The sequence below is a fragment of the Narcine bancroftii genome, chromosome 4 (assembly GCF_036971445.1).
Source record: "Narcine bancroftii isolate sNarBan1 chromosome 4, sNarBan1.hap1, whole genome shotgun sequence".
Lineage (NCBI taxonomy): Eukaryota > Metazoa > Chordata > Chondrichthyes > Torpediniformes > Narcinidae > Narcine > Narcine bancroftii.
In genome coordinates, this window is record NC_091472.1 from 216,941,109 (window position 1) to 216,968,392 (window position 27,284).

General features: G+C 41.5%; 1 protein-coding gene across 1 annotated transcript in view; it reads left to right on the forward strand.

Moving 5' to 3' along the window:
• bard1 (BRCA1 associated RING domain 1) overlaps positions 1 to 27,284 on the forward strand; it is a 246,539-nt gene that overhangs the window by 189,804 nt on the left and 29,451 nt on the right. The window contains exons 7-9 of the mRNA XM_069933942.1: positions 3,244 to 3,352; positions 3,860 to 3,992; positions 19,327 to 19,419. Of these exons, the coding sequence (XP_069790043.1) occupies positions 3,244 to 3,352; positions 3,860 to 3,992; positions 19,327 to 19,419 (335 nt within the window). The remainder of the gene's footprint in view (positions 1 to 3,243; positions 3,353 to 3,859; positions 3,993 to 19,326; positions 19,420 to 27,284) is intronic.

Sequence of the window (27,284 nt, forward strand, 5' to 3'; positions counted from 1 at the left end):
TCCATGCAGAGACTTTTCATCTGAATTGAACTTCTTTACCATAACTGTAGAAAGAAAAGAATGAAGTGTTCTCGTGGGACAAATTCATGTATACAGTATGTTAATAGGCCCTTATAGCCCACAAATCCGTGCCACCCAAATACCCCAATTCATCTACAACCACTGTACGTTTAGAAGGGTGGGAGGAAACACGTAGACACAGGGAGAATGTACAAACTCCTTACAGACAGAGTTAGATTCAAAGCTAGGTCACTGGCACTGTTGGTCAAAGGCCATCTCCTGTGCTGTAAGCATGGTGTTGATAATATTAAAAGGAACTGAGAAAATTTTACAGCTCGTTCCACCCCTTCATTCTGACGTTTGAATTACAAGAGTACATTGAAAAACGTTAACATTATGAGAATAAGCATGCAGTGGGTAACATATCAAGAATTTATCCATAGTGTAGAGCAATCATTCTCAACGGGAGCCCTACAGGCCCAAAGCACCCCCCTCCCCCCTGGAGACCACAACACATTTAAGTAAAATCCTTGTATTCTTTTTGCCTCATGTAACATAATTTTTTTTGTTTTTTTTAATGTTGTCAGTCGGAGAGAAATACGGAAGAAACCAAAACTTGACTGCTTCACAGGGAAGGGATCCATAAACTTTGAGCAAAGTCTTAAGGGGGTGGGGACATAGCCAAGAAAAGGTTGAGAATAGCTGCCCTGGATTTTGCTTTTAGATTTCATTGGATTGTTTCCCTGTGGTACATCCAAACTGGGACCATCTCTGACTCCCCCATCCATTGCAGACATCTATGTGAGATGCTGCCTCAAGAAGGCAGCTAACATCATAAAGGACTCCAATCACCCTGGTCATAACCTCTTCTCGCTGCTGCCTTTGGGGAGAGGCCTGGGGACTTGCACCTCGGTTCCAGAACAGTTTCTTTCCAATGACTATCAGGCTCTTGAACCTCCCCCTGTTACACGAACCAGGGAATGCTCTTACACCACAAGTATACTGTTATATTTTTTCTTCCTGTTCAGCTGCAGCAAGTAAGAAGTTTGGTAAGTGTTCATTGTTCAATGGTGATGTCAATAAACTTGTTTTTTAAAAACTCTTGGTCATTCATTCATTCTTATATGGCCTAATCACTATTCTCCTGATTCTAAACTCCTCAGCCAGGGGAAACATCCACCCTGACAAGCCCTGTAAAAATCTTGAGAGTTTCAGTATCATCACCTCCCATTTTTTTTCAACACAAGAAAATACAAGCCTGGTCCACTCAATTTCTCCTCATAAGGGAAACCGCCATCTAGAACCGGTGTGGTGAGTCTTTGCTACACTCCCTGTAGGCCTGGTCCCTACTAGATCTACTCCCTGTAGGTCCCTGCAAGCCTGGTCCACTCAATTTCTCCTCATAAGGGAAACCACCATCTAGAAGCCGTGTGGTGAGTCTTTGCTACACTCCCTGTAGGTCTGGTCCCTACTAGACCTACTCCCTGTAGGTCCCTGCAAGCCTGGTCCACTCAATTTCTCCTCGTAAGGGAAACCGTCATCTAGAAGCGGTGTGGTGGGTCTTTGCTACTCTCCCTGTTAAATTGTATGTGTAACTAGTAAAATTTCTACATTACTGAAGTGTATGTTAAAGTAATTCAAATGTTTGCCAAATTAATTAATATACATTACATTTTGTAATTCTGGCTTTGTACAAGTAAATTTTTCCTTTTCTTAAATTTTGACAATCAGATTTACAATTTATTTTTTTTAATGTAAATATGCAGCACAGTAAGAGGCCCTTCTGGCCCACGAGCTCATGCCACCCCAAATACTCCAACTAATCTACAACTCCTATGCATTTTGAAAGATGGGAGCGCCTGATGCAAACCCATGCAGACACGGAAAGAATGTACAAACTCCTTACAGGCAGTGCCAGATTTGAACCTGGGTCCATGGCGCTGTAATAACATTGCACTAACTGCTATGCTAACTGTGAAGTCCAATGTTTCTTCAAGTTACCCTAGATGGTAACAATTATATCCCAGCGAATGGCTGATCTTGCATCCCATTCATCTCTAATATTTTTATTAAATATTAAAATCAATAGTTTTTTTATATTGATCTACTTAAACATTGTGTACTTTGGACTTTGAATTTGTTACCTTTTATGCATGAATTTCTTGATATTACCTTGCAGCCTTAATACATTCAAGGAATCAGAATTATAAACTGTTCAAATCTTTATAATCAATCAGATCAGATTTTCATTAAAAATTCTCGATTTCTCGAACAGGCACAGGTAAAACCATAGAACACTGCAACAGAGAAAACAGGCCATTCGACCCTTCTAGTCTGTGCTGAAACATCATTCCGCTAGTCCAGTGGTTTTCTGCCCCCCTCCAAACTTGCATTCTACCATAAGCACTCCCAATGCCATAAGTGCTCTGTGATTAGGTAACGGTTCCATTATTGTCATGCAATACTACACTTAGAATGTAACATATATAAAATTCTTTAACTTTTGTCTACTGTAAGGTAGACAGAGAGTTTCCACTTTGTCCAGTCCCTAAGGGATTGCTTAAGGTGGTATGTGAGTGGGAAGAAAAATTTGAAAACCACAGTATCAAATTGACTTGTTAAGTGCGTGATTTCAGAACTCCAAAGGAAATGGGCCAATGACAATTTTTCTCCAGCAAAATATTTCAGTAACAATTGGGTCTAGAGCAGTGGTTCTCAACCTTCCCTTCCCACTCACATACCACTCTATGGAATCCCTTACTAATCACAGAGCACTTTTGGCCTATCAATTGCTTAAGGTTGGGTATGAGTTTAGGGGGGCAGTTTGAAAACCACTGTGCTAATCCCACCAACCTACACCTGTTCCATACCCTTCCAGACCTCTCCCATCCATGTACCTAATAGAACCTTAAGGTCATTTAGTTCCTTAAACCATTTGTACAGATATTAGAACTTGTTTAAAATTTATGGATAAAATTTATGGATGATCATTCAGATTTAGTGCTAAAATATTGGTACACATGCTGAACTTCCTATGCAGGGTGTTTGAAAATGGATATCTATCTGCTTTCTAGTTTTCGCTCAATATTTTCTTTGTGATAAATCTGGTTATTCCAAATCACGAAATGTGGTTTTTCTCAAAAAAATAATGAAGAATTGAACACTGATCTCTACATTTTTTTTTGTCAGTGGGGAATAAATCTGACAAGTGCAAGTTTTTAGAAATCTTTGTTGTTTCCTCAGAAATATCTTTGGTTTACGGCCAATCGATTATGCAAGATCTGAAGAACTGATTGCCGCTCTGCAGCATTCCCCCAAAGATGAAAATCCAGGGGTTGAGCCGTGCTTTACGGTGCGTATTCTGCATTGGCCGTGGTTCTTTCAGTGTGTTTAAAAAAAGTCTTCAATGATTTAAATTTTAAATTTTTTGTGTGTCAGCCAAATGACTTCCAATTTAGCAGCTCACATGGAAAAGTGCAGTTCCTTCTTCCAATGTCCATGAGCTCTCAGTGATTAGGAATGAATACCTGGTTGATGCTTCATTTCTTGGGCTTGACCTGGTCTTAAGTATTTTCCTTTCTAGTTTATTCATCACATTCCTTTAATTTTAATCATACATATTGATTCTAGAAGGGATGGTAATTACTAGAAGGGTTTTCTAATATTTATATAATGTGTATGAGTTATTTGGTGCTTATTTTCATATCAGATAACATATTTTATTTTATGACAAGCTTATAAGCAGGGTTGGGAGAAGGCAATTATTAATCCTTGGTGTAAATGCATCTTTAATCATTAAAGAGCAAAATGTTTGCCTTGTCTTATTTGAGGAAATTCTCTTGCTTCTTACAATAAATAGGTATCTATGAGCCAACGAAGAGATGAACCTATCGTGTTACTGGGAAGTGGACTCCTTCCAGCTGACAAGAATAAAATTGACAGATTAATAAAGCAACGAAAAGTCAGTCATTGCATTGAATTTAACAGCTCAGGTATGTTTATTTGCAAATGTAGTCAAAATATTATCCTAGTGGCTTGGTCAAAGATGAATGTAGGGATATAGAAACATCTGGCGATTGTAGGTTAATTGAGGTATTTGGGGAGCACAGGCTTGAGGGGTGATTGTCTAAATTTAAAAAAAAAATGGGTGGAAATTGCATATTTTTGCTGGAGGTTGAAAATAAGGAAGATTTCTGAAAGGGGTACAGATGAATATTTGAGTAATAGTGTGCTGCATCGCTCTAATTTGTTCCATATTTGCAAGGATTTTTGGTCTCTAGAAGTGACAGGAATTGGAAAATGGAATTGAGGTCAGAGTTAGATCAAATTACGCATGATCTTATGAAAGGCAAGGCAGGCTTAAGGAAACAAAGGGCTCACATTTTATAGTTCTTACACAGTAGGCAAAAAGATCAATCAAATGGCAATTTATTTTTGGAAATGCTTTGTCAGTTAAACTTTTATGTGATGACTGAGTTTTAACTTAACAGCATCTTTCTTGTGAGTATAAAAAATGTGAATGGACTTGGCAGAAGAAGAATAAGCAGGTGTTAATAAGGCTGATGTCACAGAGTTTAAGGGAGAGAGATTTCAAACATGAAAGATCTCAAAGTATGGAATTAGGCTTTATAAAGCTAAAAAGTGGTTGTGATACTGTGATCTAAACATTTGATTGCATAATGCGCTTCAATTTAGTACAATGCACATGGAAAGTCAATTTCCTGAAGTGAAATGTGATTATGTTGATTTCCAGGCCATTTTATAATGCTCTGTAATCCAACCAGGCAATTGGTACTGCAGTAATGCAGGACAAATGGTTTTTGTGAACATAATGATAAAAATTTCCTGAAAAATCCATTTAATGGTACTGCTTGTGGCGAAGTTTGATGTGTGGTTTAAATGGTTCTTTGCAGCCCAATATTGGGAACCTTTGCTCTCTTTCAACACAAGTCATCATTTTTCAGCTATATAAAGCCTTGTTAGTCCACACTTGGAGTACTGTGTACAACATTACAATGCTGCACTCCATTAGTAATTGAGAGGGTGCAGAAAAAATTCATCAGGATGTTGTGTCGAATGAAGGGTTGGAGATACATTGGATAAGTTGGTCTGATTGAGGTTTATAAAACAATGAGGGGCATAGATAGGACTCAATTTTTTAAATTTAGAGATACAACACTGTAACAGGCCCTTCCGGCCCATGAGCCCATGTCACCCAAATACACCAATTAACCTCCAAATCTCTTATATTTTGGAGGGTGGGAGGAAGTCCAAGTACAAGTCCTTATAGGCAGCGGTGGATTCAAAATCAGGTTGCTGAGACTGTAATAGTGTCACGCTAACCATGCTGGCCTACGCTAATAGAGATAATTTTTTCTCAAGGTAGAGGAGTCTAGACATAGAAGGCATCAGTTTAAGATGAGAGGGGAGAAATTCAATGGAGATCTGAGGGGTAAGGCTTTCCACTCAGAGGGAGTATTTATCTGGTACGTGCTGCCGGAGAAAGTGGTTGAGAGATACAATTATTATGTTGAAAAGACAGGTATTTAGATAGGAAAGTCATGGAGGGATATGAGCCTCATGCTGGCAAATGGGATTAGTGTAGATGTGCATCATGGTAAACTTGTACATTAGGTACATTAGGGTACCTTGTACATTAGGGTACATTAGGGTACCTTGTACCTTGTACATCATGGTAAACTTGTACATTAGGTACATTAGGGTACCTTTCAGTAACACCTGATACTCAGGGCCTGATTTCCTTAATTCTCAAATACATATTGCTCTTAACTTTCAATATACTCAGTGCTTGAGAATCCACAGCCCTCTAATCTAGAGATTATCGAAGATTCAAGGAAATGTTTCTTTGCCTTGGTCCTATTGTCTACAGCCTGAAGCTTCCAGATTCTGCAAACAAGCAATCTATCCACTAGTTCCTCTCAGAATCAGAGCAATTTCAATCCTTTTTATAGGGCAAACCCTTCAGCCCACAAATGAATGGTGGAAGAACTTGGGCGGGACGGTTGGCGTCACGATTAGTGCAATGCCTTTACAGCGCCAGTGATCAGGACTGGGGTTCGAACTCTATGCTGTCTGTAAGGAGTTTGTACGTTCTCCCTGTGTCTGTGTGGGTTTTCCCCGAGGGCTCAGGTTTCCTCCTAACATTCAAAATGTTGAAGGTTAATTGGGTGTAAATTGGGCGGCATGGACTCATGGGCCGAAATGGCCTGTTACTGTGCTCTATGTCTAAATTTAAAATTTTTAATTTAAAATTTAACATCACTTTGACTGTAAGCATATCCTTTCCAAATTCAAATTACTGCTGATGCTCTAAATGTGAAATATAAACAGAAAATTCTAGAAATATGAAGGAGGTCAGGTGATAACCCATTTCCATGTAGAGATGAACGGACCAAGCAGAGATATATTTCCTTTGATACAGGAAACAAAGCTGCAGCAGGACTGTTGGACAAAAAAAAACGACTGCTTTTTCCCTCCACGGATACTGCTCATTCTGCTGAGTTCCTCCAGCAGTTTGTTTGTTTGCTCCATTTTCCAGCATCTGCAGTCTCCATCAGTACTCTGTACACTGTTTCCATTTCTGCTCAGCTTTTTCCCACTTAACTTTGAAATGTTATCTCATCTAAATGGTTGTGCTAGGTTGTATACACTTGCAGACATCATATTAATCCATGTTGAATCCCAGCATTAACAGTCTTCTAACTATAAAGCATTGGTTTGTTCCAGCTCACCAGTTAGTCTGTCATGCTGCACATGGAAAAAAAAATGGGAGAAATTCTCAGCAGATCAGGTAGCGTCTGTGAAATAGTTAATCTTCCACTTTAATGACCTCTCAGCAAAAGCACAAAAAGTTAGACTTTTTTCACAGAGCAGGTGAGGTAAGAAAAGAATTGTTATTACAATTACAACAACTGGCACACATGGTGACAGCTTGTTAAGTGGAACTGATCTGTCAAGAGAAGGTGTTACTAGAATGAGGTGAATGACATCAGAGGAGAGAAAGGAAACATTCTCCTGGGTCTGGAATACAAAATGTTGCAGTTGCTTCAAATCTGAGATAAACCAGAATGCTGGAAAATTCCCACGTCAATCAGCAGGAGAGAGATGATAAATTGCTGCCACTTTGAGAGACAGGTGTGGAATTTTAAAAAATGCAGGGAATGACTCACAGGTGGTATTTCCAGCAATTTCTTTCTGTTCGGCTTCCAGCAACTGCAGTTTCCTGCATCTTGCAGCTATAACATTATTTTCTCTCTCTGTTCTTGTTTACCTCCTACCGTATGTTCTCGTTTAATAGTCAAATTTCTTGGAGCAATTTCTCAGGTCTACTTTTATACTGGGGGGAGGGGTGGGGGGAATCATACTTTTGACTGCAGTAAGTGCCTGTGTTGTTCAAGCGTTGCTCAGATGACCGGGACCAAGTGGTAAGTCCTTGTTAGGGGAGTCAGGAGGATGGCCGGGACTGGGTGGTAAATCCGTGTTCGGGGTGTCAGTAGCTCAGATGGGCGGGTGGCCAGGACCTAGAGAAGAGTCTGTTGCCAAGGAGTCGGTAGCTCTGAGAGGGCTGGTGGCCAGAGCAAGGGTCTACGATCAGGGCATTGGAAGTTCAGATGGGCCAACAGTTGGGGCGTCGGGAGTTCGGATGGGTGGGTGATCGTGGCCAAATAAGTGGGTCAACTATGAAAAAGCAAAAGGGGTCGGCCTTTGTACAGGTCATATGGAAAACGCCTTTAAAAAAGGTGGAGATCGACTATTACATAATTATATACAGTATTCACACCTTTCTCAGCCAACAACCAACCTTCAGCATCTTCTAAGCTACCTTTTGCATCACTCAATCTCTCGGCTTTGATCCTGTAATGACCACTTGAGGGAAATCTGAATTTGAATCATTCCTGAGGAAAACCACTGAAATTTACAAGCACAATTATTTTACGGATGGGACGATTAAGCTGAAAGACCAATTTAAAACTAAACAAAATGAGAGGTGCAATAGACTGAAGACACTGGAATCCAGACCAGAGCCCTGGAGGAACTTAGTAGGCAAGGCAGCAATGGGTGGAGAGAAATGGAGTCGCTGTTTTAAATTGAGATCTTCACCAAGCAACTCATTATTTGGTTTGAACAACAATAAGTTTTGCATGTAAAGAGTTAAAATGTCAGACTTGGTTTTGATTTAGAGAAATTGGAATTCTAAACACACAGTTCACTTACATTTATTAAGGGGTGATTAAAAACCTGCACAGGTGACGGATGTAAGGAAATTAGGGGCGGCACAGTTAGCCTAGTGGTTAGCATAACGCTCTTACGGAGTCAGGTTCAAATCCGCCGCTGTCTGGGAGGATTTGGTACGTTCTCATGACCTCTGTGGGATTTTTCTGGGTGTTCCAGTTTCCTCCCACCCTCCAAAACTGTACAAGGTTGTAAGTTAATTGGGTGCAATTGGGCACCACTGGTTTCATGGACCATTAGGCCTTTCTACTGTGCTGTATTGTTAAAAAGTAACAAAAAAGCCTTAGGTTAATTAATTCCCTTTCCTCAATATTTACTGTTAAGTCAGGTATTGCAGGGAAGCTTGCATTAAATGAAGCAAAATCCATTGGGAAAAGTAAAAGGCTCCATCCTCGTTGCTTTTCCTACCTTTATTTTTGCGTTGCAGTTGTAATACTGTTCCGGCATCGTGTCATCTCGTCCTAATGAAATCATGCCTTTTACAGTCAAATCTCCCGCTCGTTTAGCTCCGTGACTGATTTTACATTTGTGGAATGCATTTTATGATGCGTCACCTTTAGTGTTTTTTTGCTGTCCTCTGCAGTCTTGGCTGCTTCCAGTTTCATCCTGTGATAAATGAGTTGGCAAACGATGAATTTAATCAATTACTGAGGTGATCTGGACCTTTTGTCTACTGGCACTTTAATTATTCACAGATTATCATTGTTTATTTCTTCACTTCCAGCTCATCGCTTACCATGCACTATCTCAATGACCCTCACTTTCATCTAGCACTAAAATGCAAGAAATGCTCAGCAGGTAAGGCAGCGTCTGTGAAGAGGCAATGTTTCAGACCTTTCATCAAAAAATAAAAGCCCCTTTCACTCTTGTATTCCACTAAATTGGCCGTTCAATGTCCTGGGATAGGAATGGGGGTTTGGCTTTTCACACTTGACCAGTCCTAACTGGGACACTGAACGCTTTCACACTTTCAAGGGGCCATCCCCATGGTTAGGACTGTGCTGCCTTCTACCGGTGACATCACGACACCTTGAGTGATGGTAGACCTGTCCTAAATCCTGATCAATACATTGATCAGATGATCTTATATTTGAACATAATTAATCATGCATAATTATAACATAATTAAGTTTTATGTACAGCCCACTTTGAGCCCTTCAGCCTCTTGTTGTTGTGCCAAACTATATAAACCTTTATATTGGAAAGTGCTAGCAATAAATAGCAATATGGACTATTTTTAAATAGGTTGGGAAAGTTGGTAGCTATCACATACAATTTAAAAATACCATGGGAAAAAGCAATGGCGGACCTCCCCTCCCAGAATTCCATGCAGCAGCGAAAGGGCTGTATGTCTGGCTGAATGCACGGAGCATTCATAGAGAGTTTTTCTGCTGCATGACGTTCTGGGAAGTCAGGTTTGCCATTGCTTTTTTTCACCATGGTCTTTATAAATTGTGCGCTATAGCACTATCAATTTTCCCACGTTGTTTAAAAATTGTCTGCTATTGCTATTTATTTCCTCTCACTCTCTCTCTCTCTCCTCCACTGTAAAGTTTATGCCTTCATTTAATCTTTTCTTCTTTCACGTTCCTGCACCCACGCAAAAACTTGGGTCATTTCAATCCCACAATGCAATAACCCGTTTCACAATTGGCTGATTGCAACATCGGCGTGCAAAGATTGAACTAGGAATTGAGGCCATCAATCCCTGGCATGAGATGACATCATCTGATGCCGGTGTTGAGCTGATTTTGCTTTCACACTTGGCACTTTAAAGGCCAATTGGCGTTTGATTTCTAGGATCACTTGCAAGTGTGAAAGGGGCTAAAGATTGCTTTACTATTACACCTTTCTATCTGTTTTCCTTTCCCATTCAAGTTCATTTATTATCCTATTGTACCAGTACAACCTAGTACAAGAAACAGTGCAAAAATATGTGCAGATATAACACATATACAGGCAAACTATACATAGACACAGATACCTATATAAATGTCTGATGTCCATGTATTCAAAATAAATATTAATAAATAGTAGTCATGGGGAGTTGTTTCAGAAGTTCAACAGTCATTGACCAGACTCAGTGCCTGTGGGGAAAAGCTGTTCCTTGGGCTGGTGAATGTGGCTCTAATACTTCTGCATCAGTTTTCCGGATAGCGCAACATTATTACAGCGGAAGTGATCCAAGTTCAAATCCGCCACTGTCTGTTAGGTGTTTATATGTTTTCCCCGTGTCTTTGTGGATCCAGGAAAGATCCTCCGAGATAGTGACTCCCAAGAACCTAAATGTGCTCACCCTCTCCACCTCTTATTTCCCCAATGATCACTAGATTGTATATCTCTGGCTTTCCTTTCCTGAAGTCAATAATCAGCTCCTTAGTTTTGGTGACATTCAGTGTGAGGTTGTTGTTGGTGCACCAAATTTTCAATCTCTCTCCTGTATACTGATTCATCCCCTTCCTTTATACAACCCACTACTGTGATGTTGTTGGCAAATTTATAGATGGTTTTATTGTCTTACCGAGCTACACAGTTGTAGGTGTAAAGTGAGTAAATCAGGTGGCTAAGAACATAACCCTGTGGTTGCTGTGGATATTGTGGAGGAGAAATTCTTACTAATCTTCACTGATTGTGGACTGGAGGCAAGGAAATCCAGGATTCAATTGCACAGTGGAGTGTTAACTCCTAGGAATTGGAGTTTGCTGATCAGTTTTGAGGGGATGATGGTGTTAAATGCCAAACTGTAGTCGATAAGGAGCATCCTGATGTATGCATCTTTGCTGTCCAGGTGTTCCAGGGTTTTGTGTAGAGCCAGTGAGATGGCATCCGCCACAGATCTGTTGCTACGCTTGGTGAACTGGAACGTATCCATGTCAGACAGGAGCTGATCTGCTTCAGCACCAACCTTTTAAAACACTTCATCACTGTTGATGTAGGTGCTACTGGTCGATGGTCATTAAAAGGCAGCAACTAGTCAATGTTTCAGGCTGAATCCCAACATCAGGAATGGCAAGAATTGGGCAATGCCAAAATTTGAAGGTGGAAGAGGAGCAGGTGGGGGCAGAAAGAAATGGAATGAAAACTTATAAGGTGGTGATAGGAGGGAGAGGCAGGGGACTGAGGAAGATGCACCCTGAAAGGATGGAGAAAAGGAAGAGGGTGAGGAGCTGAAGGAAGGAAGGAATTGTTGATGGACAGGTAGAGAGGGTATTGCAGCAGTACGGAAAGGAGGAGGAATGGAGCCCAGAGATGGGAGTGGGAGGGTGTTTAACTCCAGCCTTCAATTTCTGGTAACTCCCAACCACCCTATTTTCTCCATCAACTCCCTCCAAGAACCTCCCTCCCTAACAGAGTTAGGCATATACCCACACCTTCACAAGGGAAGCCAGTGATCAACATTTTAGTGCTGGTTCAGTGGTGAGGCCGAGGTTCCTTGAATGAATTTTTAAAAAAGTCACTGTCACTAAGCAAGCAGTAGTAACAAGCTCTCAAATCCAAGATAAACTGAAAGCAATGGTTAAATGGAGATAAGGATTGGCATTTGCAGTTGGATGGAAGATGTGCATTAAAGTCATGAGATTTCCCTATACATCTTCATTAATAACAGCAGCTGTGATTCTTTTTACTTAGCCAATTTAGTTTTTAGGACCTCCGTCGAGTACAATATTCCAAGCAAGATTGAATTGAACTGTTTATTGTCAGTGAAGATTCTGTTTTATCAGCCTGCTCAACCTCTCCCTATACCTCAGGGTCCTAGCAAGATCCTTGTAAATCTCCTCTGTACCCTCTCCAGCACGGTGACCAAAACTGAACATGATATTTCAAATAAGGCCTCACCAATGTCTTGAACAACTGCAACATGACTTCCTAACTTCTATAGTGAAATCTCTCACTGTTGAAGGCCAACATGCTGAAATCCTTTTTGTACACCTATCTGTGACTCCACTTTCAAGGTACTGTATTCCTGTACTCACAGATCCCTTTGCTCTCCCCAGATCCCTACCATTCACTATAGGCTCTACCCAAAACATAACATTTCTCTGTATTGTTACGAGCCCAGAGGACCCCAAAACCCAGCAGCAATAGATATTCACCAAGACAAATGGTTACTTAAACAAAAGTTGATTTTAATTATCTTTAAACATGAAAACAGAATCAACTTTAATTAACTAACTTAACTTAACCCCCTTCTAATTCTAAGTGCACGTGTATGTAATGTGTGTGTGTGAGTTCAGAAAAGTTCCTTGGTTCACAGTCCAATCTCACTTCTCATTCCTCCAAGTTAATTGGTTGAAGCCAATTCTTATACTGTGCACAGAATTTGACATTTATAAAGTTCACCAGGCTTTGGTGCTTGAAAGGTAAATGGTTACTGCTCAGGAAGGTTCTTGTCAGTTTTCAAAGAGAGATTTGTTGTACATTGACATCCACAACTGATTTACTTCCATCAGCCACTTCAGTGCCTTGCTGACGAAACTTGCCCCTTCAGGGTTCTCCAGATGATAACCTCTTTCTTTTAGGTCACAACCGAGTTCCTTTTTGTTTCTCTTATTCCAAGTGAAACATTAGACAGTCAGTCCTCTCCTCTTGCATGAACCACAAGGGCTTTGACCAGGCCGTCTTCCAAATGGAACTTTCCACAGCTTGCCAGCTTGTCCTGTTCCATTCCCAACTGCTATTGCTGGCTGTAACACTGTAGAAGTGATCTCTGTATGTCTCTCTCTCACCCAGAAAGAAAGCCTGTTTGACTCTCTCTCCTTCCCAAACCAAATGACCCTCCTACAACAGCTCCAGACAATCTGCGGCTCCGACAAGCTCTTTCATCTGTTGCCTTTTTGTAACCAAGTTTTAAAGTGTTTGTATGTGCCCTACTCTAACAAACCTTTCCCAATTTATCTCCCCAAAACATATCTGTATATTTTGTCACAGTATTAAATTCCATCAACTATTCCTCTGCCCATCTGCCCGACAGATTCTACTGCAATCTTTGGTAACCATCTTCACTATCTAAATTACCAGATACTTCAGTGTTATCCACACATTGGTTAATCATGCCTTGTGCATTTTCATTTAAATCAATGATAAAGATGACATACAGCAAGGGACCCATCACCAATCCCTGTGGCACAGCACTAGTCACGGGCCTCCAGTCTGATAAACAACCTTTCACCAACCCTCTGCTTTTATCCATGAAGCAAAGTTTCTAGCCATTCTGCTATCTCACCTTGGATCCCATATGATCTAAACTACTAGAGCAGCCTACCATGTAGAAGCTTATCAAATGCCTTGCTGAAATCCATATATATATGTCTCCAGCTCTTCTCCTTGCTTTTGCCACCTCACCTGTACTTAATGATGACTCAAAAATCTCAGTAAGGGCACCTCCCATAAAATCTTGGAATATATCTGATCAGATCCAGGAGATATGTCTAACTTCATAAACATGAGGATCTTCGGCAACTCCTCATACGCAATACTGACCATTGACTGCCCCAAGTAAAAACAGAGGAAAGGTACTCGTTGAGGACCTTGCCCATCTCCTGTGTCTTCACACAGAGTTGACCACATTGATTCCTGAGGGGTCCCATATTTTTCTCTGATTGCACTTTTTCCCTTTAATCTCAGGACATCTTTAATGTTATCTGCCAGATCTCTCTTCTGTCACCTTTTTGCCCTCATAATGTTCTGATTTAGTTTATTCTGCAGTTCCCAAAGCTCCTCCAGGTACACGTTTGATCTCAGCTGCTTATACCTCCCCCATGCCCCCTTCTTGCTCTTGACCAGAGCCTGAATAGTCAGCCAAAATTCCATATGCATGTTGGACCCTTCACTCTAACAGGAATATGCATGTCCTAGATTCTTGTCAACACACATTTAAAAACATTCTATTTTCCTAACATTCCTCTTCCTTCAAACAACCTGTTTCCAATCTTGAGCAACCTCAAGCATTTTCCTTTGGGCTAGGTGTGAATCTAGCTATTGGATAGTACACTGGCTTCAATTTCACTACGATTCCTTAATGCATACTTGGTTGAATATTGCCCTGATGTTAAGGGTAGTCACTCTTGCCTTGCCTCTGGAATTCAGTTCTGCTGGCATGATTGGACCAAGGATGTGATGAAGAGTCTTGGAGCCAAGTAATCCCTGGGGAAATCAAATCGCTCATCAGGTTCTTATGGAACAAATCTACTCCTGTTGCTGAAACTTTCTATCACTTTTCTGATGGTCGCAGGCACACTGCAGAAATGGTGAGTGGACACTTTGAATTTGTCCTGAATTTTATGGGCAAAGCAATTTCTGAATCATGTGCATGCTTAGATCCTGTTATAATATGACTTAAATTTCCACACCTTTCATTGAAAGTTTCTTTCTGACAAGCACCTTTTTTTAAAATTGGAGAAATTGCTGAAATATGCATAATGGTGCCATTATGTATTGTTAAAGTCAAGCAGGAAAATCTGAATAAATCATGATAAATTACCATCTGTAAGTATGACACCTTCAAGTTTTGACTGGATGACACTGAATGTGTCTATTTCAGTTGAGGATATATGCCTAACAAGATGGTTGTTGGTGGTGGTCCTCAAAATAACAAGTTCAAATTATTTCTCTAATTAAAACATTCTTTGTGTTAGATATGTTTAAGGAAAGTGCACTGTTCTCCCAGTGGAATAATTTTAAAGAAGAGCAGACAATATACATTCCTGAATTATTAATTAAAAAATCTAGTCAATTATCACATTGCTCTTTGTTGAAACTTGCTGTCAATAAATTGGCTTCCATGTTCCAACTTTAGAAAAATGATTAAATTTCAAGGTGGAACATTGTGAGAGAATAATTCCAACTTTTAAATTTTTAAGTAATATCAAAAGTCAAATTATATGCTAAGATGTTGGATTTTCCACACTTGTAATATTCAGTTCTGGTCACCTCATTGTATGAAGGATGTGGAAGCTTCAGAGAAAATGCAGAGATTTACTAGGATGTTGTCTGGATTGGAGAACATGTCTCAGGGAGCAAGTTAAAATGACGAAGGAGAAGAGGTGACTTAATGGGGGGGGGGGGCATAAGATTATGAGAGGTTTAGATAGAGTGGACAGCCAACACCTCTTTCCTGGGGCAATAATAGCGATGACCAGAGGACACCTGTTTGGAGTGGAGGTAAGTTTATGGGAGATGTCAGAGGTAAGTTTATTTTTCACACTGAGTGGTCTGTGTTTGAAATGCACTGCTGGGGGTGGTTGTAGAGGCTGGTACAATCGGGACATTCAAAAGACTTAGATAGACAAGAGGATGTAAGAAAAATGAGGTCTCTGGGATATGAAGTTGGGAAGGATTCAACTGATGTGGAGTAGATTTATAAAGGTCAGCACATCATGGGCCAAAGAAAATGGTGGTGCCGCCATAACGGCAGTGCTGATGCAGTCACAGGGAAAGCAGGGAGTGGAGACTCAGCGCTCTCCTGCCGGGTCCGACTACCGTCGACTCCATATAGGCTGTAAATGGCCCATTGAAGGTAGTTCATTTTAAAACCCTGCGACCACAGAGTTGGGGCCCCAATATGGCTGTTCCTATTTACGGCAGCATCCACGAGGGGTTGCAGACTCTAAGAAAGCAGAGCACTGACGCAGGGCACCAGAAAACAGGAAGACCGCCCTCCGTTGAGAAGAAGCAGGGACGATTACCCAAAGGGCGGTGACCAAGGCAGCAGACCAGCAAATGGGTCTGAGGCAGAAGAACACACAGGTGGCAGCAGGCTGTTGGTGACTTGAGACCTGCGCAGGCTGCTGGCGACTGCGGCCAAAGGATGCACAGAAGGCAGTTGACCGCTGGAGACTGGCTGAAGGGGTGCCAGGTATCGAAACCAAGATAAGATGCAAGAGGGTGCCGAGAGGAATGGAGGCTCCCTGATTGTGTCGGAAGTTTGCATCTGGAGCTTGGGTTGCTGATGGTTTGCACTGAAGGTCACAGGAGTGCTGGAGGTGAATCCACAAACACTAAATAATCTCGGCTGCACCATTTCATCAGATGCAAGGATCGACAATGAGATAGACAACAGACTCGCCAAGGCAAATAGCGCCTTTGGAAGACTACACAAAAGAGTCTGGAAAAACAACCAACTGAAAAACCTCACAAAGATAAGCGTATACAGAGCCGTTGTCATACCCACACTCCTGTTCGGCTCCGAATCATGGGTCCTCTACCGGCACCACCTACGGCTCCTAGAACGCTTCCACCAGCGTTGTCTCCGCTCCATCCTCAACATCCATTGGAGCGCTTACACCCCTAACGTCGAAGTACTCGAGATGGCAGAGGTCGACAGCATCGAGTCCACGCTGCTGAAGATCCAGCTGCGCTGGATGGGTCACGTCTCCAGAATGGAGGACCATCGCCTTCCCAAGATCGTGTTATATGGCGAGCTCTCCACTGGCCACCGTGACAGAGGTGCACCAAAGAAAAGGTACAAGGACTGCCTAAAGAAATCTCTTGGTGCCTGCCACATTGACCACCGCCAGTGGGCTGATAACGCCTCAAACCGTGCATCTTGGCGCCTCACAGTTTGGCGGGCAGCAACCTCCTTTGAAGAAGACTGCAGAGCCCACCTCACTGACAAAAGGCAAAGGAGGAAAAACCCAACACCCAACCCCAACCAACCAATTTTCCCCTGCAACCGCTGCAATCGTGTCTGCCTGTCCCGCATCGGACTTGTCAGCCACAAACGAGCCTGCAGCTGACGTGGACTTTTTACCCCCTCCATAAATCTTCGTCCGCGAAGCCAAGCCAAAGAAAGAAGAAATAACTTTGATGGAGGGGGGTGGGGGGAAGGAGGCACTCCCTTTTGCTTATCTTTCTGTGATTGCAATTTATGCTGATAGCAAAGCCTTATGGCAGACTAAAGGAAATTTCGTGTCATATCACATTTTCTGTTTTATATGACAATAAAATAATCTTGAAATGAATATTGTTTTATCCTCTGTTAAGCTCTACTGCAATTACTGTATTTTTTTAAAAAAAACCTAATTATCATTTTAATTCAAATTTCCCACAATTTATCAATACCAAACCACTTTTATCCATAAAGTGAAGTTAACTATATAATACAAAAAATATATATAAATTATGTATGATATTTGAAATTTTAAAAAAGTGAACAAATCTGGATTAAGAGTAGGGCAAATTGTAAAATATTCCAAGGCGTCATCTTATGAATTAGTATTTCCCTGATGAAAAATTTTGAGTGGCTGTCTGATGTTAAGATCTGTGTAGACATAATGGTGGAAGATGGTTCAATCAGATTTTTCACTAACTTGTTGGATGGTAATAAAACTGTTTGTGGATTTAATTGTTGTGGCAAGAGAAGAATTGTTTATGGATTTTTATTTCAAGGGCTGATCCATCACATTAAAAACTGCAGTCATGTTCTTTTTATCTCACTGACTTATTTTTTGCCATTAGGCCACTCTCCATCTAACTATCTCAGCACCATGGCAGTTAACACATTTGGACATATTTATTCCTTTCCTATCTTCCTTTTGTCACTGGCTAGAAGTCTGTGCCTTTCCTTAATTTTTTTGGTCCAAGTCAAATTGGAAGCACCTGGTCAACGCAGATGACTTAATTCTTAGATGTGTCATAGTTGAATCCATTGATGCCTTTAAATATTTCTAAGTGTGTGCTGTGTGTTTCCCAAATATAGATAATTGGAGAGTGATTGGAAGGTTAATTTTCTTTCCATTTCCAACCAGAACTACTAGAGTCCCTTCCTTGTTAATCTTCCAGAGTAGCCAGCAGGCCCTGGTTTGGGAGTTGCTGAATGGCAACTTTGGTCTTGTCTGTTGACATCCTGGCTTAGAAATTCCTTCCTACCAGTGCACAGAAAATCAATGTTGTGGTACTGAAAGTAGGCTTAACTCACAGTAGGACGATATCACTCACGTTTTCAGTCCTCAGCACCCACTGGGAATTCCATTAGCAGCTGAAAATGTTTTTTCAATATAACTGCCCCCACCCCACCCCAATAGCATGAACAATTTTTAGCTTCACTGTACTAAATGCAGGGCATGAACCAAGAGTTTATTTTCTGTTATTATTTTAGGTCGTCTGTTGGTACTACATATTCTGGGTGTATTTATTGCAGAGAATGATAGTTATTGAAATAGTCAGGGCATCAAAGGTTATAGGGGAAGGCAGGGGAGTGGGGCTGAGTTGGAAAATGGATTAGCTCATGATGAAATAGAGGAGTGGACTTCTGCTCCTAATTCTTATAGTCTAATTTTATTTTGAAAGGAAATCAAGAAAATACTGCAAAAATATTTTCACAATGAAAATAAAATAAAGGTCGAGTTTGAAATTGGGGTTGAGGCGTCAGATTTCAGGATTTTAGGCATCTTGTGTCTTAATGAACATTTCAAGTTCTGTATGAATGCAGGAAGCCCTTTTTCCTATCCCCATGCTCTCTGCAACTGAAGGCTAACTTGTTTCTTCTCTTCCCCAGTTCTGATGGTCTTCTCCTGTAACTGTTTTATACAGACCTTGCCTGACCTGCTGAGTGTTTCCGGCTTATTTCTGTTTATTTTTAAATTTTAAGATTTCTATATCTGCAGCTCTTTATCAACTATATCCCAAGCATTGGCCTGATCAGTTGTTCACCCATTAATGGGTAATTTAGGAGGGGCTTAAATCATCTCCTGTGCAAATACGTATATGCCACTTGAGTATTTCTATCAAGACAGTGTTTTCTTTGAGATTTCATAGCCATTAGGCTTGTCCTGCTTTTCAACTGTCAGTTCCAATATTACCAGGTGAACAAGAAACATTCCGTAACTCATCACTTGTTAATTCAGTAATGTAATGGAACATAGTTTAAGGTCTATGTACCCTTGATGTAATTCAACTTGCTGGTTGTGGCTGCTCCATTTTATCTTCTATGAATGGACAAATCCTATTATCTGAACTATCAGACCCTGAACTGCAAACCGAAGACCATTGGGAAAGAAAGGTAATAATTTATTATGTTATAGTCTGTTTGAAAGTATTTTTAACCACAAGTTTTGATTTTCTATTTGTTTTCAGTGACGCACATTATTGTTCCCAGTGGTCAGGCTCCTTGTACCATGAAGTGTTTGATGGGGATCATCTCTGGTTGCTGGCTTGTGGAATTGCAGTGTAAGTAATCTATTAAAGTAATTGCACTTTAATTCATGTTAGCGTTTAACTGCAGAAGGAACAATGCCAGACTTACACAAGACGACTGAAAAACATAACTGCCTTCATATTAAATTATATTTTTTAAATGCTATTTATAACACGTTAGAAGCTGATTCCGGCCACCGAGTGCCACCTAATTAACCTACAACCCCATATGTTTTTGAAGGGTGGGTGGAAACTAGAGCACCCGGCGAAAACCCACACAGGGAAACTCCTTAGAGACAGCACCAGATTCAAAGCTGTGTTGCTGGCACTGTAACAGCTGTAATATGTAGGATGTGTGTGTGCACAGTGGACTGGAAAAATACAGTTTCATCTGGTTGTAAATGTATAGTCAGATGATAATGAACTTGAACCCGTTTTAAATGCATTCCTCAGAAATCCTTTGCGCTTTATGTTAACTAATTATGTGATTTTTGCATCTACTTCTTGCCTGGTATTTGCCATGAAATAATGTAAACTCCATTTGCATATTTCCTGCACAATTTTATGATGAACTATTGCAGGCTCAGAGCTCGCATTCCATTTCACCTGCATCTGCTCTGCTTCTAACAGAATTTATGCTGTGTAAAGGCTCTTGAACAGACCACTCATTCATTTAAAAGCAAAGATCTCTTGATTTTGCAAATCCTGCCTCATTGTAGCCCTTGCACGGTTTTAGCTGAAGTTGAACAAGAATGTCTATGGTCAGAGGTCGAGTGCAGCACACAAAGGTGCTAGAGAAACTCAAAAAGCCTGACATTTACTCTGTGACATTATACTCTGATTTTTTTGTTTTATGTTTACATTTCTTATTGTACTTCGGCATGGGTTGACTTACCTTGATAGCATGCAAAGCAAAGTTTTTCACTATATCTCAAATAAACGTTAAAAATAAATAAGACTAAAGATAAAGAATTTGTTATCGAGTCTGAAAAGCTGCAACATGCCAAATGTCAGATAAAATTTATTGTCATCTGATTGTATGTCCAAACCGACGGAATGGCATTCTCTGGTCCTCAGTGTAAAACATGGAGACACACAACCAGACATAACACACATACAATACATATGCAGGACAAGTATTTTATCTATAAAAATAAATAAATGCATATTATTGTGTACCAACGAGAATCTCAGATGGGTAGTGTGATCAATTCCTTTGGTTGTGCCTCCAGCTCGCTGTAACAGTGCAAGAGGCCACAGATAGAAAGGTCACGTTGGATTAAGATGGTGAATTAAGCAGACAAGTAACTGGAATTTCAGAGTCAATCCTGCAGACTGTCTTTGATTTCTCCAACATAGAGGAGGTTGAGTTATGAACAGTTAATTGCACTGCTCTTGATCTGAAGAAGAATTGCTGTGTTCTGTGGAAAAGCAGTTTGGCTTGTGTCGTGGGAGGGGAATAGGTGAATGGACAAATGTTGCTTCTCCTGTGCTTACGAAGGTAGGTGTGATTAGACAGAGTGGTAGGTAGAACATTGAAGAGTGGACTCAGGAAGTTGGAAAGGAAATCATCCCTTTAAGATGCTAAAGAGAAGAGGATTGTGTGTCTGTGGTGGTATCTTGTTGGCGAAAATGGAAATTATGTGACTTGTGTTGGTGTATTGTGCGGTATTCAGCATTCTTTACTGATTCTCCAACTTTTGGTAAATATAGAATCATAGAACATTACATCACAGAAACTGGCCCTTTGGCCCTTCTAGTCTGTGTTGACCTATTATTCTGCCTAGTTCCACTGGCCTGCACCCAGTCTATACCTCTCCCATTCATGTACCTGCTTAAATTTTTCTTAAATGTTAAAATTGAGCCCACATTTACCACTTCACCAGGCAGTTCGTTCTACACTCCCACTATTCTATGTTCCCCTTAAACTTTTCCCCTTTCACTCTTGTTTGTATCTCACCTAACCTCAGCAGAAAAAGTCTACTTGCATTTGCTCTATCTTTACCCCTCATAATTTTGTGTACCTTTATCAAATCTCTTCTCGTTCTTCTACACTCCAGGGAATAAAGTCGTAACCTGTTTAACCTTTCCCTGTTACTCAATTCCTCAAGCCCGATACATCCTTGTCAATCTCTGCACTCTTTCAGTCTTGTGTCTTTCATTCATTCTGATTCAGGCCTACTGGGCACTTCCCACCTCCACGCTGTTCATATGAGACATAGAAGCATAATCTGATCCTAACTGCCGCGACCACTGCTTCATTTACTCATTTGGTCTCACCCTATCATTGATAGTCTCTTTGTTCTACCCATCCCCCCACTCCATCTTAACTGCCACTGAAAACTCAGTTGGTTTCTCTCTTTCCTGAGTCCAATTTAGAGTGCAGACCTGAAATCTGAACTGTTTCTCTTCCCACAGCAGCCACCTGAATGTTTCCAGCAATTTATACTTCTACTTCAACAATGCACACTTGTCTTTAGAGTATATAGAGTGTACTGCTATATTTAAGTTGTGCTTTAGATAAAAAAGCACACTGGTCCTGAAATAATATTCACTTAAGTTACATGCTCAGCAATTTTCAGAGAAAAGTGGGAAAACATTATTGATTTCATAAATTGCGGTTCATGTTTCACTGCAAATTACATTTTGTGTCGGTTTAACTCGGCAAAGAGAAGTAATAAATTAGGCTGAAAAATGACCAGGTTTATATCACTAAAGTGTTGTGTGGTGATTCTGTTACGAATTATGTTCTTCCTTGCATTGGTTTATTGTTTTTCTGTTCTATCTGTTTGTATTATTTTTGTTACTTTTTTGCACCGTTCTGTTCATCAAGCAAAACTATACACTGCATCAAAAATTTCAGGTACAGGTATACCCTGCTTTACGAAACTAAAGCGTTCCCACAGAACCTTACAGTTCGAAGAAGTGATTACCATTGATTTCTATGGGAAAGTTTTTTGACTGTTCGCAGACCCAAAAAATAGTCTACCGAATCACACCAAATAACACCCAAAACATAAAATAACCAAAAGCAAGAATTATAAGATGACTACACAGCCTATAAAGAAGAAATAAGGTACGTACCGTGTAGTTATTTAGGCTGTCTTCGGAGGTTGGGGTGGTGGGAAGTACAGGAGACTGGGATGTAGGGGAGAGAGGAAGAGCAGCTCAGGATGCGCACGAGGCCTCAATAACAGCGAATTGAGTAAAGCGAGTATTGGTAAAACCTGCATTAAGATTAAGCACATATAACCATATAACCGTTTACAGCACGGAAACAGGCCATGTCGGCCCTTCAAGTCCATACCAGTTCACTTGAACAACTCCCATTAGCTCCTCCGCAAACTCCTGAGGAAGTAGAGGCTTTCTTCATGATGCCATTGGTGTGTTGGTTCCAGGAAAAATCTTCTGAGATAGTGACTATAATGGTGGCCGATAGCCTTGCCCACTTCAGTCTTCTCAGGAAATGCAGCCACTGTTGGGTTTTCCTGACAAATGAGGAGATGTTGAGTGTCAATGATCGGTCACTAGTTAAGTGAACTCCAAGGAACTTGGTGCTCTCTACCCTCTCTCTTCTACAGAGTTGTTGATATGTAGTGGAGGGTATTCATTCCTGGTCCTTCTGAAGTCCATGATCATCTCCTTCGTCTTGTCCACATTGAGACTCAGGTTGTTACTCTCACACCTTTTCACAAGATTTTCCACCTCTTCTTGGTAGTGCAACTTATTGTTGTTGCTAATGAAGTAAACTACTTGATGACATTTTTGGAGCCAGACCTGGCGATGCAATCATGGATCAGTAGCGTGAACACAAGCAGGTTGAGCATACAGCCCTGAGGTGTATTTGCTCAGCGTGACTGTGATCAATATTCTGCTACTGACCCAGACAGATTGTGGTATTTCCATTCAGAAGTCCAGGATCCGATTGCAGAGAGGGGTGTTACATACCAGTGAGAGCGAGTGGGAATTTTCATTCCATTCCTGCCCTGCAATTTATCCTGCAGGACCCCTGCAACTTTTTTTTGGAGGAATCCCACAGTGTAAATCGCACGGTAAAAACTCGTCGATGGTCATCCATTGCCTGCAGTCTAATGGTGGAAGTTCCACCCATGAGCAAGGGGATACTGCAAGGAAGGCACCAAAGATGACCAGCTAGACAAAAGAAATGTTATTTCTCTGCAATCTTTGATCATTCTGCTTTTGCCTTTGTTTGTTAATAATTGAAGCAATGTAATGGCCTTTGTCTACACAAGACACACAAATGCTGGAATATGAAGCTAAACATAGTCCTCTGGAGTAACTCAGCAGGTCTGGCAGCATCAGAGGAAGAAAAAGAACAGTCGATATTTGGTTTTTGTTTATCTCACTATGCTCTTGCTTCTGTTAGTGATACCTCTTTTCTGCAAGTTTGGACAATGCCAGGCAGTTGCCAGAGGCTTTTCCCATTAGTTCTCTTCTTCTATGACCTAGTGGTAAATAGAGCTCTTGTCTCAAGCTAGATTGTGGGTTCCTGGTGAGATGTATAATAAGCGGTTGTATTCGGTATGGAGCCTGTCAGAGATGCAGTGTTTTGGATGAAATGTAAAAGAAACCTACAATCTAACCTTCAGATGAAGCCAAAGGCCTCCATGGGATTAGCTGAAGAGCAGAATTATTCCCTTTACTTTGCTATTGATTCTTCAACTAATACAACTTGGTCAAAATCACCACCATTTGTCGTATGGTGCTCAGTGTAAATTGCCAGGTTTATTACATTTTATGTGATTAAACTTCAAAAGGTTTTAAGTGGCATGAATTGCTCTGCATGTTTCTGGACTCTCAAAAGTATAAGTTAGTTTTTCTTGTAAGGTAATGATCTTAAACTCTTCAAGGATCTTGACTAGGTTAGTTCAGTGAGTGGGGATAGGTCCGGCAATATTGGTAAATGAGTGGTCACCTGTTTTGGAAGGAAATATAGATCAGATTATTACTTAAATGGTGGAAGATTGCAGCATGCTTCATGCAGACTGATGGAATTTCTTATGCATGAATCACAAAAAGTTAGTTTGCAGGTGCAACAGGTTATCAAGAAGGCAAAAGGAATGTTGGCCTTCACTGCTGGAGGGATTGAACTTGAGAGCAAGGAGGTTCTGTAACAACTGCACAGGATATTGGTGAGGCCGTTCCTGGAGTACTGCATGAAGTTCTGGTAACTTGAGAAAAGGTGTATTGGATTTGGAGGCGATACGGAGGAGGTTCACCAAATTGATTCCAGAGATGAGGGTCTATGAAGAGAGATTGAGTCATTTGGGACTACTTGAGAATGAGAGGGGATCTTCTAGAAACATAAAATTATGGAAAGGCTAGAAAGTTGTTTCCACTGGTAGGTGAGTCTAGAACTTGGGGAATTAGCCTCAAGGTTCAGGGGAGTAGGCTTAGGACAGAGATGAGCAGGAACTGCTTTTCCCAGAGAGTGGTAAACCTCAGGGAGGTAGTGGAGTCTATCTCGTTGAATAAATTTAAAATGCAGATAGATTTTTTGCAAAGTTGGGGAATTAGGGTTACAGGTAAAAAGTGGAGCTGAGTCCAGAGCCAGATCAGCTGCGATCTTCTTCAATGGTTTGAGCAGGCGCCAATGGTCACGTCCTGCTGATTTTCCATGTTCTTACTCAGGCAAGGATTGGTGCCATTTACACAGTACCTGTTGTCAAGGTACTTCATTCAAGAACGGAATGGATAGAGTTAGCACAAAAATGCTGGATAAACTCAGCAAGACACACAGAGTTCTTTATGTAGCTCTTTGGCTTGGCTTCGCGGACGAAGATTTATGGAGGGGTAATGTCCACGTCAGCTGCAGGCTCGTTTGTGGCTGACAAGTCCGATGCGGGACAGGCAGACGCGGTTGCAGTGGTTGCAGGGGAAAATTGGTTGGTTGGGGTTGGGTGTTGGGTTTTTCCTCCTTTGCCTTTTGTCAGTGAGGTGGGCTCTGCGGTCTTCTTCAAAGGAGGTTGCTGCCCGCCAAACTGTGAGGCGCCAAGATGCACGGTTTGAGGCGTTATCAGCCCACTGGCGGTGGTCAACGTGGCAGGCACCAAGAGATTTCTTTAGGCAGTCCTTGTACCTCTTCTTTGGTCCACCTCTGTCACGGTGGCCAGTGGAGAGCTCGCCATAGAACACGATCTTGGGAAGGCGATGGTCCTCCATTCTGGAGACGTGACCTACCCAGCGCAGTTGGATCTTCAGCAGTGTGGATTCGAAGCTGTCGGCCTCTGCCATCTCGAGTACTTCGATGTTAGGGATGAAGTCGCTCCAATGAATGTTGAGGATGGAGCGGAGACAATGCTGGTGGAAGCGTTCTAGGAGCCGTAGGTGATGCCGGTAGAGGACCCATGATTCAGAGCCAAACAGGAGCGTGGGTATGACAACGGCTCTGTATACGCTAATCTTTGTGAAGTTTTTCAGTTGGTTGTTTTTCCAGACTCTTTTGTGTTGTCTTCCAAAGGCGCTATTTGCCTTGGCGAGTCTGTTGTCTATCTCGTTGTTGATCCTTGCATCCGATGAAATGATGCAGCCGAGATAGGTAAACTGGTTGACCGTTTTGAGTTTTGTGTGCCCGATGGAGATGTGGGGGGGCTGGTAGTCATGGTGGGGAGCTGGCTGATGGAGGACCTCAGTTTTCTTCAGGCTGACTTCCAGGCCAAACATTTTGGCAGTTTCCGCAAAACAGGACGTCAAGCGCTGAAGAGCTGGCTCTGAATGGGCAACTAAAGCGGCATCGTCTGCAAAGAGTAGTTCACGGACAAGTTGCTCTTGTGTCTTGGTGTGAGCTTGCAGGCGCCTCAGATTGTCTCTTTATGTAGCTAAGATAGATACATAACCAACGTTTTGGGCCTGAGCCCTTCATCAACAAAGAGCAGGCAGGCACCTGAATAAAATGGTAAGGGAAGGGGCAGGGAGAGGACCACACGTGATCGTAGGTGGACATGGGTGGGAGGGCACAAAAGAAATGCTGAGAACATTTTGGGGGAGGGGGTAGTTCTCTGACCAGAGAGGATGGATGTGGAGAGCTGGAGGAAAAGGGACAGAGGGATGTGAAAGATAGATGGAGAGTGGCCTAATGGAAACCAGAGATGCCATCCAATTGGAGAATGCCAAGATGGAATATGAGGTGTTTACAGTGGCCTTGGTTTGGCAGTGCATAAGGCCAATCATTGACATATCAGTAAGGGAATGGGACATGGAATTAAAATGGTTGGCCACTGGGAGATTCCCGATATTGCTGTGGATAGAGCAGTGGTGCTCACCAAAGATTTTTCCCAGTCTGCATCCAGTCTCTCCGCAACAAGAGTGCTGGATGCAGTAGATGACCCCTGCAGATTCCTAGTCCTTCATTTGGAAGGACTGTTGAGGCCTAAAATGGTGGATAGAAGCTGTTGGTGGGTTTTTGAGCAATTTGGTTTGCCATCTTTGTTTAAATTGTTTTTTAAATTTAAATTTAGACGTACAGCATGGTAACAGACCATTTCGGCCCATGAGTCCGTGTCACCCAATTTACACCCAATTAACCTACACCCTAGTACGTTTTAAACAATGGGTGGAAACCAGAACTCCCGGGGAAAACCCACACCAGACTCGGGGAAGAACATACAAACTCCTACAGACAGCACAGGATTCGAGTCCCAGTCTGGTTCCAATCGCTGGCACTGTAAAGGTGTCATGCTAACTGCTACACCAACAATGCCACTCTGAAATATTTAAATTTTATTTACAGCACAGTAGAAGCCGATTCTGGTCATTTAAACCCGTGCCATCCAGTTACACCCAGATTTACGTACAACCTCATATGTTTGGGAGGGTGGGAGGAAACCAGAGCACCTGGGTAATTAGCGTTACACTAACAGCTACACTAACCTTGCACC